The sequence below is a fragment of the Tympanuchus pallidicinctus genome, unplaced genomic scaffold (assembly GCF_026119805.1).
Source record: "Tympanuchus pallidicinctus isolate F22 unplaced genomic scaffold, pur_lepc_1.0 scaffold8, whole genome shotgun sequence".
NCBI lineage: Eukaryota > Metazoa > Chordata > Aves > Galliformes > Phasianidae > Tympanuchus > Tympanuchus pallidicinctus.
Genome location: NW_026294802.1, coordinates 33996946 through 34017851, shown reverse-complemented (window position 1 = coordinate 34017851; position 20906 = coordinate 33996946). Strand labels below are relative to the sequence as shown.

The 20906-nt window shown below is 39.4% G+C and overlaps 2 protein-coding genes across 4 annotated transcripts in view; one reads left to right on the top strand and one right to left on the bottom strand.

The window, feature by feature from the left end:
• The window catches only part of PUS7L (pseudouridine synthase 7 like), a 21136-nt gene extending 11640 nt beyond the window's left edge, over positions 1-9496 (bottom strand). Inside the window, exons 1-8 of one of the 3 annotated variants that reach the window (XM_052667421.1) lie at positions 9412-9496; positions 8137-8979; positions 7521-7680; positions 5869-6064; positions 4202-4300; positions 2854-2935; positions 1430-1707; positions 181-234 (exon numbers count right to left, since the gene is read on the bottom strand). In XM_052667421.1, the coding sequence (XP_052523381.1) occupies positions 181-234; positions 1430-1707; positions 2854-2935; positions 4202-4300; positions 5869-6064; positions 7521-7680; positions 8137-8979; positions 9412-9454 (1755 nt within the window). In that variant the 5' untranslated portion in view covers positions 9455-9496. Of the gene's footprint in view, positions 1-180; positions 235-1429; positions 1708-2853; positions 2936-4201; positions 4301-5868; positions 6065-7520; positions 7817-8136; positions 8980-9212; positions 9310-9411 lie in introns of those variants that run through there. The other 2 variants (XM_052667422.1, XM_052667423.1) reach the window with 2 other exon arrangements.
• Positions 9434-20906, top strand: IRAK4 (interleukin 1 receptor associated kinase 4). Its single transcript, XM_052667425.1, has 11 exons — positions 9434-9613; positions 10428-10573; positions 10901-11098; positions 12522-12682; positions 14021-14085; positions 14366-14480; positions 15764-15873; positions 17222-17405; positions 18222-18284; positions 19675-19833; positions 19927-20906. Exons 1-11 carry the CDS (start codon positions 9453-9455, stop codon positions 19957-19959), a joined length of 1395 nt encoding a protein of 464 aa, XP_052523385.1. The 5' UTR covers positions 9434-9452; the 3' UTR covers positions 19960-20906.

Below are 20906 nucleotides of genomic sequence, written 5' to 3'. Positions count from 1 at the left end.
CAAAGTAAGTACTCTTCCTTCTCTTTGTTTTCAGAGTGCAGGTTAGTTCACACATGTTTTCTTCAGTATGCATTCTGGTAGGAAATGAGACTGCACCAGTTAATTTTATCATATTATTTTAAAAACAAAACTTTCAATCAAGCAGAAATCAACAACACAGAATTTTTCATACAGACTTACTTGGTGTATAGAGTACTTGTTAGCTGACTCTTCTAGAGCAGTGACAACATGAACCTGACAATACATGTAAAGAGATGTTAAGAAAAACGAAATTTCTTGAAATAAAACATACAGATTATTGTAGGAATCACACACTGAACTCCTAAAATTTTAAAGGATTTTGATGTTATTTGACTACTGTAAGGGCAAATAATCTATTTCAATCTAAAAATATTACAGATGATTAATATAAAGTCAGCTACAATTCTGTGTTAACATGATCACAAGGAAAAAAATGAATTGGAATGTATTACAATAAATAGGATTATATATTAAACTCAATAACTTAGTATTATACTTGGCAGCTCTGTTTTTCCTACTTGATTTATTAACATCTTTTCCCAAAAATATTATTGAAGAAAAATCACAATGGAAACAGTTACTCTTCTCAGAGACTGGAAATTGTTCAGTGCTCTTTGAAGTACTCTTGCTTCGTATTTATACGAATTTCCACTCAAGAAATGAGGTACAACACTGCTAAATTCTATGTTTTACCTGATAATTAGGAGAAAGTTAAATGCCTCCACAGGAAGAATGGTAAGGTCTAACCTTGAGAACAAGACTGAGATCTACACTGACTGATAACAGTAGCAACAGGATGAGGGCAAATGGTTTTAAACTGGAAAAGAGCAGATTTAGACTAGATATTAGGAAGACATTCTTCACTGTGAGAGTGGTGAGACACTGAGACAGGCTGCCCAGAGAAGTTGTTAATACACTCCATGGAAGCATACAAGGCCAGGCTTGGTGGGGCTTTGAGCAACCTGGTCTCAAGGGAGGTGTCCCTGCCTGTAGCAGGGGGTTGGAACTAGGTGATCTTAATGGGCTTTTACGACCCAAACCATTGTATGATTCTAGGAATATAGGTTCACCCTGAAGGTTTTCCCCAGTAAGGTCCTCAGAAGAGCATCAGACACCATGCAGGCTAAGTTCTTACATCAACTTTGCCATTCTGTTTCTCCTCCTCCGTTGAATAAAACAAATGGTCAAAATAGATAAGGGCTATTAAAATGCACCTAGAACATATATCTACTGGTGGTAATCCAAAATTTAAATGCTCACTTTTTTCAGCTTTGTCACTAAGTATTTAAATGGACAAATCAAAATGAAAGCACTCGATTACTGTCTGACACCTTAATGTATTCAAGTAAATGAATATAGAAATATTAAGCAAATTTTTCTTTACAAGAACTACTTTGTAAAAACTCACCTTGTCATTCAGGGAAAGGCTTTCGTCATTTTCTTCTGAGAAGACCAGATCACCCTCAACAACTTTGGAACCGTAAGTCTTCAGCCTGTATGATGTTGCTTCATTCCACACCTGACTGCAATAAGCATGGACGTAGAATATGCGCATTGAATGAGGAATACTGAGCCATCCTTTAGTACAGCCTTCCTGATTTACACCGTAGCGATGTAAAGCACGTAACAGCATCTTCTCTCTCACTTTAAATTCTGGCAGCATTGTGAGTGTCCCCTTTGCATCTTCTGAGATAAACAAAAATAACCACATAAGTTATCATTGATTTTTCTAATACTTCCTGTCAGGAAAAAAAAAAAACAAACCACACTTAAACAGATTAAATAGGTCAGAAAAATAAATGAAGATAACCTCTTTATGCTGATTTTCAGGTCTAAGCCTCAACCACGATGAAATTATATTTAATCCTATTTGTACTATATTATCTAAATGTTTAAATGTTTACGTTTTGCATATATTTCCTATTTAATTTTTCTTCTAAAGAGTGATTATCTGAAGGAGCCATTGCACAGCCTTTTACCTTTTGCACGCTGCTGTTTTCAGAGCTTGCACCAATGTCTTTCAGTACACCGTACAGCAGTGTAAGGCACAGAATAATCATCTCATCTGTGCAATGAAAAGTATCTGTGCCTCTTGAAGCTATACAATGTAGCTGTTCTACCAATGTATAATGATATACAGGCTACCTTGAAGAAGACTTCCAAAGTTCAAGCATCTTTAGTCAAGAGCAATTCAAAATTTCTAGTTTTGGAGAGAAAGTTGAATGATAACAATAATATGACAAAGAGCATTTTACTTAGCACACTGTGTCTTTGGTATATTTTGTTGAATTCAGATAAAAAAACAAAGAATGTGGATCATGGGAAAGCATGGAAGAAAACACATAATTGAAAAGACATAAAAGCCAGGCCTAAAGATGCAAAAAACAAGACATAAGATTAATATAGAAAATTCTGAAAATTAGATGCCCAACCATGCTAAGTGCTGAATGTGAGTTAGGTGCCTCATTCTCCATAGTTCCTTTTAAATTAAGAGAGGAAAAATTATATTTCAAAAGAAAACAGGCTGAAGCAGGCCAAAATTGCTTCAAAAATAAATGATCGCAGTCTTTTCCAGCATTACACTGCCACAGAGCATTGGTTTCTGCACTGTCTTGCACCTGAAATACAGTAGTATTCCACTATTTTGCACATCTGAGGCCTGACTTTGATCTTATTTTCAAAAATCAGATATGAAATTCTAATGAGTCCCTTGAAATAAGCTATAAGCAGTACAGAGGCAGCAAAATAAAAAGTGTCACTCCGAGCAGCAACACTTCATTCCCTCATGGTACCTACAATGAATAGATTTATAGACAGTTTAAGTGGCCTCACCAGTTTGAAGAAAGTATCTTTTGGCATTATTCACAGGGTCATCGGTATCTTCAGGTGTGAAGAATAATTTTACAGCTTTCACCTTTAAAAGACATAATTTACATTCATTGCATTTAAAAATAACCATTTCTCAATGAAACAAACAGCAATGCATACAAATCTGTGCCATCATTCTATACTGAGCTGGAAGATTCCTTCTTCTTTCTCTCCAGCATGTTTCATGTAACACAGACACAGCACTTCCCATAGTGTCACACAGAGAGGCAACAACTGCTTTTATACTGATCTGACACTGGGAATGGGTCAGTAACTGGGAAAACATTAAGCTAACCCCTGCTACTTGCAACACCAGGAGAGAATCAATTTGCTGCTGTAAAAATCAACCTGTGTCTATCACTGTTTATCTGTTTTTTTAACATTTTATTCTTGTCCTCCTCTGCACTGAACTGTGCAAGTGTGTATTGGTACATTTTAAATACAAATAGTAGTTTCTGCATGTTTTAAATTCAAAAGTAACTGAGTTACTTTTTTGCTGTAGATACTTATATTATTACTCCACAGGAATTGATACGTGGTTTGAACTCCTAATATTAACATGCAAAATGTCAGATTCCCCCTATATTTGCAGGATAAATTTTCCTGATTTCTCAGAATCAAAACAAGATTAGAAGAAGAGAATACTCAAGTATTCATCTGACTTTTAAGAGTCTGATTCTGTTTTAAACATAGGCCAAACACTAAGCTACATACATTGAAAAGTATATGACTCTCATCTTACAAATGGTTACTTAACAAGTTAGGTCTCCTTAGCTTACAGGGAACATTTGCTTAGAACTAAGATTTTGGCAAGGTAGCCAAGGAATTATGAAAAGGAGAAGTCTCTGCTATACAGAAGATAAATTAGCATGGTATTGAAAAAGCAAATCCTTTTGTATGGTCCTATGTAGTATCTTGCCACATTTGTAACACTATAGACCTCCAGTGGGATAAAGAGTTTGTAGGTTAGGAGACAAGAAGTACCCCAGATAAGCTTCATTTTAGTGTTCAACCTTTGTAAGAGTGCAACCACTTCCTTGAGAAGAGGCATGATGACAATCACGCTACAGACAGAAGAATCAATTCCTGAACAGCTTACAGCTACACCTGCTGATTAAAACAGATTTTTCTAATTCAGAATGAAGGTTCAAAACTGATTCAAAACTGATTTGGCAACTACTTCCAGCACACATATGGGTTCATGTCACAAGTGAAATTGCTCACTGGGAAGGTCAGCACTGAGCATCAGTTATGGCAACTATAACATGAAATGAACTTGACAGTAAGTATTTAAATCACACAGTGAAAATACCATTTTTTCATTCAGTAGAGCCAATCCTATTTGATCTGTCTGAACATTCTGTCCTTGTCCGAACCGCTGAGGTCCATAATAATTCACAAAACCTTTTGCCTAGAATTAGAGAGAACAAATATTTTAAAAACATCAAAATAATGGATACCATTAGTGACATATGCAACACACAAACTTTTGCATTTACATCCAAAACACATACGCTGCTTTTTTAAATTAGAAATAACAGATAAATCTTAACTCCTGTTTCATTACATTTTAACTGTTGAGTTAGAAACATCTAAAAAGACAGTGAAGACTTACTCTTCCTTTTATAAAAAATTGGTAAATGAAACAAGACAATTTCTGTGTAATTATTATAAGCACTACCACAGTTCAAATCAAAGTAATTGACCTCTTTCTATGTGCTGAATCTCTAATAAATAAAATCTCTACTGAAGCAAATGAAGCATAGCAGATGTAATGAACAGTAGCAGCTGTTGGATATTTTTTCCTTAAAATACTCATCCTCTTTCTCATGAGATTGTTTGCATGATTATTAACATAGTAAAGAGCAAGAGTAAGCATTTCTGCTAACCAGGACTTTAAATCTCCTGATGAGTGGTAAGTCACACGAAGGCAGTAAAATCACAGCCATGTGACCTCCACCCTTTTTTAAAACAAAAAAAAAAACTAACAAATATTCATGGGGCAGAAAGTCAATTCAAATTATCTAACCTTGTTTTGGATTCCCCTAGGACCAACATGCGATTTTGTTTCCATGCAGGATGAAAAATCCTTATTTGGGATCAATACAGATGCCATTTCTGTCATTCACCATCTGACCAATAGGTTAACGTTAAGAAAGCAGGACACCAAAGGAATTTCTGTTCATTTTCCCAAACAGCGAAACAAAAAAAAAGGGAGATGTAGATGACAGAAGAGCATTAAAGAACCACTTGGTTATGTGCTCTTTTTTTCATAGTAAAACTAATCTCCAAAATTTTTCGCAGTACATATCATTTATTTAGTCTTTGCACACTGGATAGTTTTTGTTGAAGTCTTTATTTCAGGATTTATCATCTTAATCTGTGTAGCAGTTACTGCTTAGAAAGAAAGGTTAAGAAAATTACTGCCATAGGAAACACCTAAACTTTTTTCTTTTGCATGACTTTCTTCTATACTTCTCAGCGATTTAAGAATGCCTGATGATGAGGTTTTCTTCAGGGTGGGTCTGCTCTCAAAATCCATAGAATTTCAGAGAATCTTCTTTGTCTTCTAAAGGCATTTCAGATGTATTTATGTCATGGAAATTACATACTTTTTTTTTTCCCCAAGCCTCCATATTTTGTTCACGTGACAAAAAAGGCAAGCAGTTGACATGTGTATTTTTTTACTGTAAAACACAGCACTTTGGTTGGCCTCAGATCTGTACCACGACAGCCCATATATCAATACTCATTTACTACCAAACATCCCATCTGTCTTTCTGACCACATTAGGGACTGAGATCCATAACACAGAATGAATGCACACGTGGTCACCTTTCAGGATGTAGCTTTGCTCCCAGTTCCTTGAGTAATGCAAGAAAGCCATAAAATAGCAAAAAAAGTATCACAAGGAAGGAAATATTGCTATTACTCTGCCATTGCAACCCTGCTCTTTATTGCAGCCAAGTGGCTTTTTACCTCAATATTTTCCATTGCTTCAGATATTCTTTCTTTCAGATCTACAGGAGAATCATGACTGTGGTGTTTGAGATCTCTCACAACTATATCAAAGTGATTGCCCTTCAGCTGACCAAGTCTAAGATGCTGGTGTGCTGAATGTATGTTGTGTATTCTCATGCCCTTTTTTTCCAGTTTGCTTTCAATGTCTTTCAACCTGTATAAATAATTGGGAGAAAATATGAGCCACCTGCAATTAAAGCTACACAACTTGTAATAGAATGTCTTCTTCACCTTTGCACTAGAATTAAAAAGATTTAATAGAATTCAAAAGATTTAAAACAGAGAAAGTAAACTCAAACTTAGAGATAGTCTAAAGATTTAGCTGCAGTCCATAAATATCTTCAGACTATTTGCTTCAGTTATGTTTTGTAGCTTGACAGGTATGGGAATTAAGCAATTCACTGAACATTCTCAAGGCACCCAAAGTGAATTTTATTCTTTTTATTGAACAAAGAAGTTAGAAGTCCTAGAAATTTGCTTATCATGAAAACAGGAGATGAGAGAAGAAAGAGAATAAAAGAGGAGAAAAAGAAAGAAAAAGGAAAAAGCAATGTCTGCCACTCTAGCAGTCTCCAAAACAATTTGCTTGCTCGTTAAGTAAGTCTTAAAGAAACAAACTCAGAACACCAATTCTCTGAGCATTCTCTTGCATGTGCTTGTAATTGGAAATGCAGCTGATGGCTCAAGTATTTGCCCTTTAAAGCATCCACTCAATCTCCCTGTTCTTATATATAAGAAAGTAATTAAATTCAAGGGAAACTTTTAGCTTACATTTTAAACAACATGTTAACACTTCAGTAAATCATTTTTCCTGATTAACCAGCAGCTTGGAAGCAACCATTTTGCTAATTCTCTTGAACAAATGGCCTAGTTTGCAATGGAATTTTACTATTGATAGTTGTTTGAATTAGTATTGAACCCTGAAAGCATAAATTCTAGTTTCTTTTATTTGAAAGTTAAAGTTGAGGAAGAAGTAAGTTGTGGTTTTTACACCAGCAACTTTTTTTACTGCAACTGCAGAACTTAATACTTATTTTTTACCCGCTGAGTTGGCAAAAAATGAGAACATCTTGTGTTATCAGCAAGTTATCCAGAATATATTTCTATCCTCATGAATGCTGACATCTTCTTTACTTAGACTCATGTTTCTGTGATGCACAATATAATAGAAGTTGATATTCAACACTCAAAATAAACATCTGTCCAAAGTACAAATGCAGTTATTTACTTTAAAGGTAATTTTGCTTTTTTGTTTTTATTCTCTGTAAGTTACGTTGTTGTCTGTGGATCACAAGACAAAACTGTTGGGTTTTGTATAGGTTTCCTCTCTCTTCCAGCTAGCAGATGAGTTTAAATTAAGAAGTGGATCACATGATCATGAATTAGAAGGATAGATAATATTGTATATTCATAGTATGACAGTAAATTTTTCTTTAAATTTCCACTGGGGCACTTCAGTGCTACACTGTATATACCCAGAAGCCACAAAACATTAAAGCCATTGCCACTGTGGTCTAATACAGGAGGAGGGAAAGACAAAGCATTAGGAACCTTGCAGCAGCTTGGTACTTAATAGCAAATTAGAACAGTGCTATCCCAATTATCAGTACCTCTCAGGAGTAACCTTCTTCACAACCATCATTTGGTACGTAATAGCCTTCTTATCTTTGATGCCCGTGTAACTGAAGTCTGAGGGAAGAACTCCAAGTTCAGCAGCCAAGCAGCTGATTGCTTCCAGTGTCTCTAGATTTTCTTTCTGAAGGGTGAAAGCTGAAACAATCATCCCAGAATTATTAGAAATTTGCACTTCTATATCATACAGGTGCTCTGCCATGGCTGATTTCAGGTTCTTCCTTTCAAACCATAACAGCATGACAACTGCAGGGACAACTCCCACTCCACAAAACTAAAGGAAAGAGGACATTTTCAGTATTAAAAGAATAAAGACACAATAAACAAAGTGAAAACAATAAAAACCCCCTGCTGGCTTTCAGAGTGGTACCTGATCAAATGCAATGCAATTCCAGTAACCTGACTTCATGCTAGCAACGCCCTTAAGAAATGAGATCATAAAACCAAATCTGAACTCACTAAACTGCCCAGCATCTGAACACATCTTCTTAAATCCACATACTGGACCATACTGACCATTCTAAAATGATTCTGATGGTATTACTGCAGAACACCACAGTACCCCCACACTTCCACTAAAAATGTAATGTTTACCTGTATAAAGATCTTGTTTTATCTGGAAACCATCAGCAGACCTCTTTCTGGAGCAACTTTTCTCTCTAAACCTTACCATTATTGACATATTTGGCTTACAACTGACATCTTCCACAGTAAAAGACTTTGTTTCTAAAATTTTCCCGAATTTTTTATTGATGAAGTGGTGAACCTTTTTTCTGTGCTCCTTATTTTCGTCAGGCTCAAAAGAAAAGGTGGAATTTTCCAGCTTGGCGTCTAAAAATTTAAAGAAATCGCTTGTTTCCTTTTCAGTCACTAGCTGACAGAGTTCTCTGTAGTCAGCGTTTCCTTTCACAACCATTTCGTTGTCCTTTGTCACAGTGACCAAGAAGGGGAATCTCTGCCTGATGGCGCCGTGCAAATCGGCCCGATCTCTCTTATCCACCACGGCTCCCAAAGAGAATTCCCCGGCACCGACATCACAACCCCTTTCTGAGTCCCACGCCTCCTTCAGATCACAAGCAAATTTAGTAAGCCTTTCACTCGCGGGCTTTCCCAAAAGGGAATCCAACAGAGCGGCTGCCTCCGGGCCGGATTTCACGCCCCCAGCACAGCGGCTCTGCTCAGGGTATGACACAGGGTCACGGCGGGCGGGCAGCACCGCGCCCCCAGCCCCGGCGCTGGCTGAGGCGGAGGCAGCGGGCGGACTCCCTGCCGGCAGGTCGGGCTGCGGCGGGCTGACGTCCCGGGGCGCCGCGGGGCGCTGCGGCAGCTCCAGCTCCCTCACCACGAAGTCAGCGGGCGCCTTCTTGATCGTCCCGCGAAAGCCGGTATGATCGGTCACGTAACTGAGGGAGCGCAGCATGACTCCCCTGCCCGCCGCTGCGAGAGGAGAAAAAATTAATAACAACACTATTTATTTTTTTTTTTTTTTAAGAGGGAAAACAGAAAACAGAGGGAAATCATCCCACTACTGCTGGCTGCAGGCACAGCCGCCCCGGCTCCCATAGCGGCCGCCAGGGGGCGCCGCTGGTACCGACCCCCCCCGGCCACCGCTACCTCGTCCGGGAGAGGGGGAACGGCCGCGAAGAGCTGCACCCGCCCCCCCCACCAACCTCGCCTGCCGGCTGTGGCGCGCTGCGGGAGGGCGGGCCCTCCTCGCTGCTGGAAGCTGGAGGAGGCGCTGCCTCCGCCGTGCGGAGGTTGCGTCAAGGCTTCGAAACCGGGAAGTGCTGCGGTGTCGTCCCGGAAGAACGGCGGGAGCTGGGGGCCGGCCGGCAGCCCCGGCAAGGGGATCGAGTTCCGGCTACCTACCCGTGGCTCCGCCCCGTCCGTCGGCGGTTCCCGGCCCCGCCATGAGCCAGCCGGTTACCGCCGCCACCTACGTCCGCAGCCTGCGCTACGGGCTGCTGAGGCGGCTGGCTGACCTCCTGGACCCGCAGGAGGGCTGGAAGCGGCTGGCCGCGGCCATCACCGACCCGGCCGGAGAGAGCAGATACAGCCAGGCGCACATCAGGTCTGGCGTGGCCGTCCCGTGACGTAACCGCGTTCGCTGCTGCTGGATTGGCATCCCTGTGTCTAACGCGTGTGCCTGGGCAGCCTGCGTGCACAGCAGTGCTCAGGACGTATCTCACACGGTGCTTCCTGACGGAACTCTCGTAGTTCCTCTCTAGTTTGCTTTTGACATAAGCGAGACTCGTCTTGCCAGGCTGAGAGAGCTGCGGCTGTTCAGCCTGGAGAGGAGAAGGCTGCGGGGAGAGCTGAGGACGGCCTGTCGGTGTCTGAAGGGGCTGTGAAAAAGGAGGGGACTGGCTCTTCAGCGGGGTCTGTGGTGATAGAACGAGGGGAAATGGTGTCAGACGTAATGAGGGGAGACATCTCATCCGCGGAGACATTCGGTGTCAGGCTGGGCATGGCGCTGAGCAGCCTGCTCTGGCCGTGGGTGTCCCTGTTCAGGACAGGGCAGGTCTATGGATGGTCTATGAGAGCCCGTTCCAACTCAAACGGTTCTAAGAGAGCCACAGAGAACTGACTGAGGAAATCCAAATAAGCCCCACAGACTATTTGCTGTGGACAAATGTAGAATGTGTACTTTTACTCAAGTTTGCGTTTCTTTGGTGTTATTTTGTGTATGGGGAGTTGTAGTTGCGTTTCCTGTATGTCTGTATGTAGCAGTACTTCTCCTGTACTGCTGAAGTACAATTCATCAAGTACAAGTACAAGACATGGTGAATTTTGTGTCTTTTTATTTACCATTAATCACGCTCCCTTCTTTGTGGTTCTCCATGTTACTTTTCTTTTCAAAGTTAGCTTTATTTTTTCTTTTTAAGGAGATTTGAAGCATTTGTGCAAATGGGAAAGAGTCCCACGTGTGAATTGCTTTATGACTGGGGAACAACAAATTGTACAGTTGGTGACCTTGTGGATCTGTTGATTAGGAACCAGTTTCTGGCACCAGCAAGTCTTCTGCTTCCAGGTAACTGTTACCCGTATGTACTGTGTGCTGTGCTGTGTTCCCATATCTATATGATGCTAGTGACCTTCACAGTAACTGGATGATCAGAAATGATTAGGTGAAAATAATCAAATAATCAAAAATAATCAAAATAATCAAAAGAGGATATATTTTACATTATTTACAATAAGAGTTTTAATGAAGTGGACTACGATTTTCCAAGTTTAAGTAAAAGCCCTACAGTTTACATGCAGTGGAAAAATATAATCTTAGTAAACACTGGCATAATGTTATTTATGTTCTCTGATTTCTAATCTGGTTAACACTTTTTCTAAATTCCATTTTCAGAAGCTGTCGGGATGGCACAAGAAGTTACATTACCTCTTTCTTCACAGGAAACTTTGCCTGTACATGAGAAGCAACAGCCTACACAGGAAAAAGAAGTAACATCTGTAAAGCCTGTTTTGTCTCAGAATACAGAGAAGCAACCTTCAGTCCCTCCATGTTTAAGTCAAGAAAATAGTAACGCGCAGTCTAGTAACGCAGGTAGGTGCTTAGTTTGTTAAAATGCTGATCTGACCTTCACCTGTGTGAAATAAGTCCTAGGGATGCATTGGAGTAATGACTCTTTGTGTCTTTGTGCTTTTTTGCTTTTCAATCTTGTTCTCTGTGACCGTGAATACAGCCTATGAAAATAAGACACCAGAAAATGAGATATTATGTAGCCACACTAGTGGGTAAGTGTAGAGTCCTGCACCTGGGGATGAATAACCACATGCATCTGTACAGGTTGGGGGCTGCCCTGCTGGAAAGGAGCTTTGCAGAGATGTGCCAGCATGTTCTGATGGATGGCAGTTTGGCCATGAGCCAGCAGTGTACCCTTGTGGCCAAAAAGGCCAATGGTATCCTGGGGGCGTGTTACAAAGTGTGGCCAGCAGTCGAGGGAGAGGATTCTCCCCCTCTACTCTGCCCTGGTAAGGCCGCATCTCGAACACTGTGTCCAGTTCTGGGCTCCCTAGTTCAAGAAAGACAGGAAACTTCTAGAGATAGTCTAGCAAAGGGCCACAAAGGCCCTTTGAAGGGCATGAAGTGTCTTCCTTATGAGGAAAGGCTGAGATGCCTTTTCAGCCTGGAGAAGACTAAGAAGGGATCTTATCAGTCCTTCTAAGTATCTAATGGGCAGCTCTTGAGCGTATGGAGTTGGGCTCTTTTTGGCTGTGTATGGTGACAGAAAAGGAGCAGTGGGCACAAACAGGAACACAATAAGTTCCATCTGAACATGGGGAAAAACTGGGGAGAGGTGGTGGAGTCTCCTTCTCAGGAGTTGTTCAGTACCAATCTGGATGCTCTCCTGAGCAGTCTACTGTAGGGATCCCACTTTAGCAGAGGGTTGGACTAGATGAACTCCAGAGGTCTCTTCCAACACCTGTAATACTGTGCTTCTTTGAAATTGTAATTTGGTTTATTGTATATGTAATTCTGTTGCCTTCTTTCAGTACTGATTTTGTAGACTGTTTTGCACCTTATGCTTTGAATTTGGATTTTAGTTATCAGAAATGACTAAGAAATTTGGAAAAAAGTTGACTGAAGAAAGTAATCTAGTATATAATTTGTCCACTGCGTTTCAACTTTTGTTGCCAGAAACGTGGTGTATATATCTTTACATCTGACACAGTGTGCGGCTTTCTCTGTGATCTGCTTCATGTTTAGTTTATTTACCTGTATTATGAGCATTAATTAAAAAAAAAATATATGGTCAGAAGGCTGCTACACACTATCTGAGAAGAAAGTTATGCATAGCTGATTACATGTATGTATTTGCATTTTTTTTAATGGTATCTTCATCATCTCTGAAAATAAGGTTCCATTGCATCAAGATTTGTGTTGTAGCAAGTAGAGGATCTATTTAATACACTTGTTATTTGAGTGAAAATGTGGTTCTGTGCTAAATGTCAATTGTGTCTTCTAGATTTCCACAGTTTTCGCTTTCACGACTTGGAAAGTGTTACAAATAATTTTGATGAACGACCAGAATCAGCTGGAGGAAATAAGCTGGGGGAAGGTGGCTTTGGCATTGTGTTCAAAGGCTACATCAATGGCAGAAATGTGGCTGTCAAGAAACTTGCTGCTGTGAGTTGTCCTCAGCATTTTTCCAGTTAATAACTTTGTTCTTGATAGTATAGACTTGATCTCTATGAAGAGTTGAGTAATACATTTCCAGAAAGTATCACCATGTTAAATATGGGTTGGGTTCAAGAACATTGTCCTGTAGTCCTGTGGGTGGTGTGAGCTGTCACAGTGACCAGAGGTGAAATTTTGCCTTTCCATAGTTCTTGCAGTGGCTCGGAGAGTCCTTAGGAGGAGCTGGGTGCTCCCTTTGTTCCCCTCTTCCTCCTGCACACAAGAAGGGCAGAAGAGGTTTGCCTTCTAATTTCTGTGGCACAGTGCTTTGGGAGATAGGCAATTTTAGTCTTTGTAATAGCTGTTTTCTGTGAATAACATATTTTATAACTAGTGAGTGCTATTAATAGAAAACTGCAGTGAAATAAAATACAAAAATACAGGCTGGATATAAAATGAATTGATAGCAGCCCTGAGGAGAAGGGTTCTGGTTGAACCACAGCATAAACTCCAATCTGCACTCAGAGCCTGGAGAGCCGACTGTGTCCTGGGCTGCATCGTAAGAAGAGTAACTAGTAGTGTGAGGAACGTGACTGTATTCCTCCACTGCTTCTGTGAGCCCCTCCTGCAGTGCTGCATCCAGATCTGGGCTGCCCAGCAATAGGATGTGGGTCTGTTGGAGTGGGTCTAGAGGGGGCCACAGAGATGATCAGCATCAGAGAGACAGAACACCTCTCCTATGAAGACAGACTAAGGGAGCTGGCCTTATTCAGCTTGGAGAAGAGAAGGCTTTGAGGATGTTATATAGTGACATTCTTGTACCTGAAGAGGGCATAAGGAAAGCTGAAGAGGGACTTTTTACATGTGCGTGTAGAGATAGGACGAGGGTGGGTTTAGGTCAGAATAAATTCTTTGCTGTGAGGGAGTTGAGGCATTGGCACAAGCTGCCCAGGGAGCCTTTGGGTGCCCCATCCCTGGAGGTGCTCAAGGCCAGGTTGGATGGGACCCTGGGCAGCCTGGTCTGGTGAGTGGCAGCCCTGCCCAGGGCAGGGGGTTGGAATCAGATAGTCTTAAGGGTCTAACCCAAGCCTGCTATGGTAACTTGGTGACCGCTGAAACTGTATTGATTACTCCAATAATATGATGTTACGTGATACAAAAAACTAAAAATCATGTTCTGATACTTTTTTTTAAACTGAACTCAAAGACAAAAAAAAAATCTGATAAACGATTAAGCAGTTGTTATGTGTAACTAACTAAAAAAAAGGCTTACAATTTAATTTTTTTGTGAGCAATCATGCAATTTAATACATCCAGCAATATTGATGTCAAGTACTCTCTTTGTAGGTGGTTGATGTGAGTGCACAGGATTTGAAACAGCAATTTGATCAAGAAATAGAAATTATGGCAAAGTAAGTACAGGACCATAAATGTCACTGTAGGGTTTTCTGAGAGTCTGAAGTTGGCAGATAAAACCTTAGTCACTGTAGTCCCTATTTTTTGTTTTATCAGTGTAACTTAAATTTCCAGCTTAAGTGAGAATGTTTCATGCATATCACAAGCATTTTACGTTTAAGTACTGCTGCAGAAACATGGCTGGTACCTGTGAGTGAGAGGCTGGAGTGTGGGATTGGGGATCACAAATGTTAGGAGATTTGCAGAGCATCTCTGAATGGAATTGTTTTGCTTTAGGTGTAAACATGAAAATCTAGTAGAATTGCTTGGTTTCTCAAGTGATGGTGCTCAGCCCTGTTTGGTGTATGAATACATGCCCAATGGTTCGCTGCTTGACAGACTTGCTTGTCTGGTAAGTAAAATCTTTGTTAAGCAGAGCTATTTTTGAAATATCTTTGGAACTGTAATGGCCAAGCAGTATTCTGCTACTGCTGAGTTCTAGAAGTAAAACATGTATGGTAATACTTAGTCTTCCAGTAACATGGTATACAGATGTTTTTGGCCCAGTGTTGCTTAGTTAAAGCGGAGTAGCAGTATAATGTAATATGCCAGTATCCTGAAGTCCATGCTATGCTGCAGACTTGCTACGAGCAGAGGGTGCTGCACTATTGTTCCTACATCTGACATTGACTTGTTCCCTGCTTGTTCCTAGATTTTGTGTTGTAAAATTGCCCTTTGCTCACTGCCCTTGTGATAGTAGCTGTAACATGATGTTCATAGTCTGCATGTCTCTGTTGGAAGTGCTCAAAGAAACAGGGCGTACTTTTTAAAATTAATATCTTGTGTAAAACAGTGCTTTCATCTGATTTAATCAAATGACGTATCTTGTGGCCCTGGCCTTTAATAAGTGACTTTGTTTGGTGAAAGGACTAGTTGCCACTTGTTAGAGTGATGCAAAACAATCAGCTGGATGTAACCTGCTAGCTCAATGTCCACATCAGTTTGTGTTAGTCAGTGAAAGTTAACCTGTAGAAATTGTTGTCCTCAATAGGGGTGTGTACAGAAATGTTCATCTGTCCACTTGCTGACCATTAGCAGTGAGTGAGCTGAGAGGAATAGTGGTAACTGAAAGCTAAAGTAGAAAACAAAGGTACAAATTTACAATATAAATTCAGAAAGAGTCTTCATCTGGTAAGGTAAAATGCACGATGAATGTGTGTACTGACTGTGTGTTCTTGCTGATAAAGCAGGAGTCACTGTGAATTTGCTAACTCCTGCTTATGTCATCTGCTTCTTGCCTGGGCTTTGAGGAGCCAGGGAGGCAGCAGGATGCTATGACAGGATTAAGAAGTGCTGATAGAAAGCACAATGTGTGCGTAGGTGTAGGTAGTTCTTTGCAGTGCAGCTTATCTTTTATTGTCAAAGCTAAATGTAAACTGTTTTGCACCAGGTGAATTAATCTAATGCAGAATGTGGGGAAGAGAGCTAAAGGTGACAAATGCCTGTATCTTAGCAAATGTAAATTGAGAGATCTATACCATTCATCTTTTTAAAAGTAATTACTTGAAAGCCATAAAACGTAGCAAGTAGTTGTTCTGGATTGTTTTTGTTGTTTTTTTTTGTTTGTGTTATACTTTGAAAAAATATACTTTGGATTTTCACATTTATGCTTTCCTTTCTCCATTCTTATTCAAGGATGGCACTCCACCAATTTCTTGGAATACAAGGTGTGAAATTGCTCAAGGTACTGCCAGTGGCATCAACTTTTTGCATGACAATAATCATATTCACAGAGACATTAAAAGGTAAAAGCTACTGACACTGGGTGCTTTTTTTGTTGCTGTACCCTTTTAAAGTCTGTTAGAGAAAACAGACTGAAAGATTCAGTGCTTTATTCAAGGACACAATCCTTTCTGCAAGTGCTATCCCTCACCATAATCTTGTCTGTGCCACAAGGACATGACTACACAGGCTTCTAAAGATAATTATGAGACTGTTGTAATCTGTTACTTTCAAATGTTATCTGAGTGCTGCAAAGGGGCGTAGGAGTTCTGTTCTTTTGCAATTGCTGCTAACAAAAGAGCTGCTGTCACAGAACATTGGGACTTTTTAAATTGGGAGTTTTTCAGATCAAAACCCACTGTCTTTTTTTTTTTCCTAGAGTATTTCTGAGTGCCTCCTTTATTTCCTGCTATTTAATATGAAGAGATTAAAGTGTCTGAAATCAGGTTTATGAAGCTTAAGGATGTTTAAGGTTGATGTATGCCCACTTATTTGTTACAGCAAGATTGATGCTTTGGTTGTTTTTTGTATTGTTTTGGTTTTTTTTGCTATGACAAAGCAGTCAAAATGTTTCAAGAAAATGCCTAGATACAGATACCCCACTTCTTTTGTAGGTTGACAAGGAGCAACCGATGGGTTGGGTGTCATGGATGAATGTTTCAGTGGCTTTCTGGCTTCTGACATCTCTGCTAAATGTAGGCTGTATAGGTTTTGTGAACTTCCATTCTGTGAGGAAGTAGTTTTTGCTTCAGCTCACCCATAAAAGGTACTTGCTGCTTTGACAACTTATGTTTCTTCTTTCTTTCCTGCTTAAGCATCAGGACATGGGCAGTGCCTGGAAGGAACGCGTTTTCTTACCTTATGCTGCTCTACTTCTCTAACTGCTGTGAGTTGGTTGTATTACAGGATGGAATTTGGCTTTGTTTTTCTTTCGCTTCAATTCCATTTTGCAACTTCTTGCATTTTCACTGTTAGATTTTCTGTAAGACCAGTAGAAAGCTGGAGATAAAGAGAAACACAGCACGTAGATTGTTCCAGCATTAAGCAGTATTGTTTCTCTTTCAGGAGAATACAAGTATTGATAATCATTTGACACTGGAATTTGTAACAGTTGACATTTCATTAGATAATAGATATAAACCATTAAAGCCAGCTTTTATTAGTTCTGAGTAGAGGTCTAACGGTTAAGAATTCCAGCATGCTCCGGTACTCAATTTCGCTGTGTTTTTCTTTTGTGTTTTGTTGGGGTTATCTGTTATTCCTAGAAACACTCAGAATAGCAGTTTGCGTTTGGTTACTAAAGAGTTGTCTGTATTAAAATCCAGATACTGTTTTGGAAAACTCTTTTCATTTTTCTCCCCTCTTCACCAGTGCAAATATCTTATTGACTGAGACGTACGTGCCCAAAATTTCAGACTTTGGACTTGCAAGAGCATCAGTAACGTTCACACGAACCATCATGACAGACAGAGTTGTGGGAACAGCAGCCTATATGGCACCTGAAGCTCTGCGAGGAGAAATAACTCCTAAATCTGATATCTTCAGCTTTGGGGTAGTAAGTAGAATGAGGGGAGCTGTATGCGATTGCATTTTTGTATTGATTGATGTAACGTTGATGTACAAAATCAAGAGTGTTTGAAATTAAGCAATCCACTTTGATCTATTATTTCTCCTACTCCCTGTGCATGTGCACTTAAATAGTGTTTCTACTCTTGGAGTGGTTTAAAAGCATTTGAATATGTTGATTAAAATGTTGCACCTGCTAATGCTTGCTGTGCTTATCTTAAAATGTGAATTTGTGCGTGGAAGACCAGAGAAAAATAACATTTCAACTTCTAGCAAGCTTAAATTAACATAAAACATTTCTACTTCTTCCATAGTATTTCACACAGAGGTGATTGAAAATGTTAAAGAAAACAATCCAAAGTGAGTTTCATCACCAAATGGAAGGTGTCAGTGTGAGATTTGACTGAAAGCTGAGTACTGAATAGCCAGTCAGAAAAACCCAAACAACTGCTTGCTATCTGGGAGACAAATGAATCCACTCCCTTCTTTGCGGCATTTAGTTCCATGGGGATGTAGGCCAAATACTGTATCTGAGTATCTGGGAAATTCTTCCATCTTGTTTAGAGGCACCACAGTTGTAGGATGTGGAAAGGTGCCAAACATCGCTGCTAGTAGCAGATGGTGAGAAGAAGGCCTGGGACAACAAAAGCAATCAGTTGTGTAGTGGGCAGTGCAGTGGGACAGCTACTGATCCTGTGAGCATTTGTGTGAAAGGCTGAGGATCATGTTCCTCTTTTTGAACAGTCTCTACGTTGAGGATTAATGTATTCTTCTCTTCTGATTTATTCATTTATTTTTCTTCTAGGTCTTACTAGAAGTAATAACAGGTTTGCCACCAGTAGATGAAAACCGGGAGCCACAGTTACTGGTATTTTTATTTTTCTGCTTTCTTCCTCCCTCCAGGATCATTTCATATAAAATAGTCGTCAGTTAACAGGTGGTGAGAGGAGCAAATTACATCTCTTAATGAATAGTCATGTAAATTTTCTCTTAGCTGGTAGGAAAGTGTACAGTGCCCATGGTCATCTCTTCCAATCTGTATTGTATTTCTCCTTGTTCTGATACTGTTTCTTGTTGCAATGCTATTTTACTTTACCAGCATACCCTTGTTTTACCAAATACCCTGATAGTTCCTCTTTCACCAGAACATTTTGAAGTATTCATCTCAGTTGATTCTTCAGTTCTTCATGCTTCTTACTAGCCCTGCATCATTTTCCATCCTCTTCAACTTTCTTAGTTATTTGCAAATATCTTGGTTTTTGGCCCTAGGGAAGTTGGAAATATAAGGGCTATTTGGGGATGTTTTGGTTTTAATATTCAATTAGAAATTCAGCCTGCTAATTTGGAAACTCTATCTCTGAGTTTACTCTTTCCAATTACAAATTTTACAAACTTTCTCTTAATTTAGCCTTTCATTTAGTTTAAATTTCAAGTTGCTTAATCCAGGATTTTCCATATAGAGACTTAGTTGTTTACTAGGTATGAAACAGCACTGAGTTTTGGTTTGGTTTTGTTCCACACTACTGGATAGCTGATCACCCTCTTACACATACACAGCTTTAGGAATACCTGTGTACTATTAATAGAGTACTTTCTCTAAGCTGTATCTTCTGGAGTGGCATAATATTTATCCTTCTAAACTGTGATGACCTTGGAGAACTCAAATCCTTGTCAGATACAATCCTTGAGCTTTTCTCTTTCCTTTCTTTATCTTCTTTTTAAAAGCAGGCTTTTTTTTTTTTTTCTCACAAGGTATATATATATATTTATTATTATTTATATTATATATATATTATTATATATTTATTATATATAATTATATAAAAATTATATAATATATTATATATAATATATATTTATATAATTTATATACATTATTATAATATATATATTACTTATATATAAAAATATATATAATTATATATTTATATATTTATACTCCATTTTAGATTCTGATTTGATTGGTACCTGTTTATTGTAATGTCCTTTTGGGAGCACAAGGAGTGGGCAGTGTGAGACAATATGGCATGCTTAGCTTCAAAAACTGACAAGTTTTTATTACACGTTATAGTCTTGTAGGTTGTTTTGGTAGATACTGATGAATAATTCTGCTACCCAACCATTGTAATTCTTTGTCTAGAAAAGCGATAGAAAAAATGAAGAGAAGTGAAAAGCAAGTTGTGAAAGTGTTTGTGTGGAATCTATGATCTTCAGATGCTTACGGTATTCTCTGCTCATTGGTTGCAATTCTCTTGTAGTTAAGTATCAAGGATGAAATTGAGGATGAGGAGGCAACAATAGAGGATTATGTTGATGTAAAGATGAGTGACTGGGATGCAGCTTCAGTTCATAAGATGTATTCACTTGCTGATCAGTGTCTGACTGAGAAAAAAAACAGGAGGCCAAACATTCAGATGGTATGTAGCCTGTCAGACTGAAGGCTTATTTTTAGCCATTGGTGTTTGTAGTTATGGTATCAGTTACTTGTACTTCTTGCTGTTCTCTTGCAGGTCCAGCAGTATTTACAAGAGATAAAAACGTGACATGGATTTCTGATACACCTGTTGTCTAAATGGAGTGCAGACCAGGAGCAAGTAGAGAATTGTATTAGCACTTACTGTGACATGATCAGCCTTTCTGCTTCCCAGAACTTTCTGGTCCACATATAAGACATGCAGGTGGCTTGTCACCGCACTATTTTTTATTTTTTTATTTCTTTTTATTAACTGGGCACCTTTTCATACATCTATAGCCACAGGACCTTCAACATGAGAAAGCCTTTTTTCTTTTCTTTTGGTATAAACAAACTGTCTTGCCGATACAGCTTCTAAAAGGTTTTTAAACACATTTCTGTATTACCATCTCTCTGACTTCTCCTTGCCACGTATCAAGTATCTTCAGCAAAGCAATGTGGTGGTAACAAGGTGGATGTTTTTCTGCAATTTTTTTTTCTTGAGAAGACCTCCTAGACCTTTCTTTACTGAACACAAAAACGTTTAGTAGACGTAAATGGCACTTGTGTTATCTTGTTGGCAGAAGGCAATAGCAGTACCCACATTTAAACAAACTTAGCATTTTAGCTTGAGAGTTCATAGTAGTGTGAACAAACTGGTGACACCCATGGATGTGACTATTTTTTAGAAAGCCTTCTCAGGGTTTGTTTCATTCAAATAAGTGCTGCAGAACACCTGTTAGGTTTCGAGGTTTTGCAGGCAGAGTAATTACATCACAGTGCAAATGCAGAAATGTGTGGCTTTCTTCTGGTGAGCTCTGCTGGTGAACCTTTTAATCATTGTTCATAGGAAGACTTAGTTACTCCTTTTATGTGTCAGGAGAAGAGTCCATGCGAGACATTGCAAATATTGATGGTTTATTTTGTTAAAGGAGTCAAATGTTAGGACTAATTCTGCATTCTCCTTAGTCAAATCATTAAGCTCTTACATGTATGTATATTAATGAAGTATAAAAATACACAAAATTACTGCAGAAA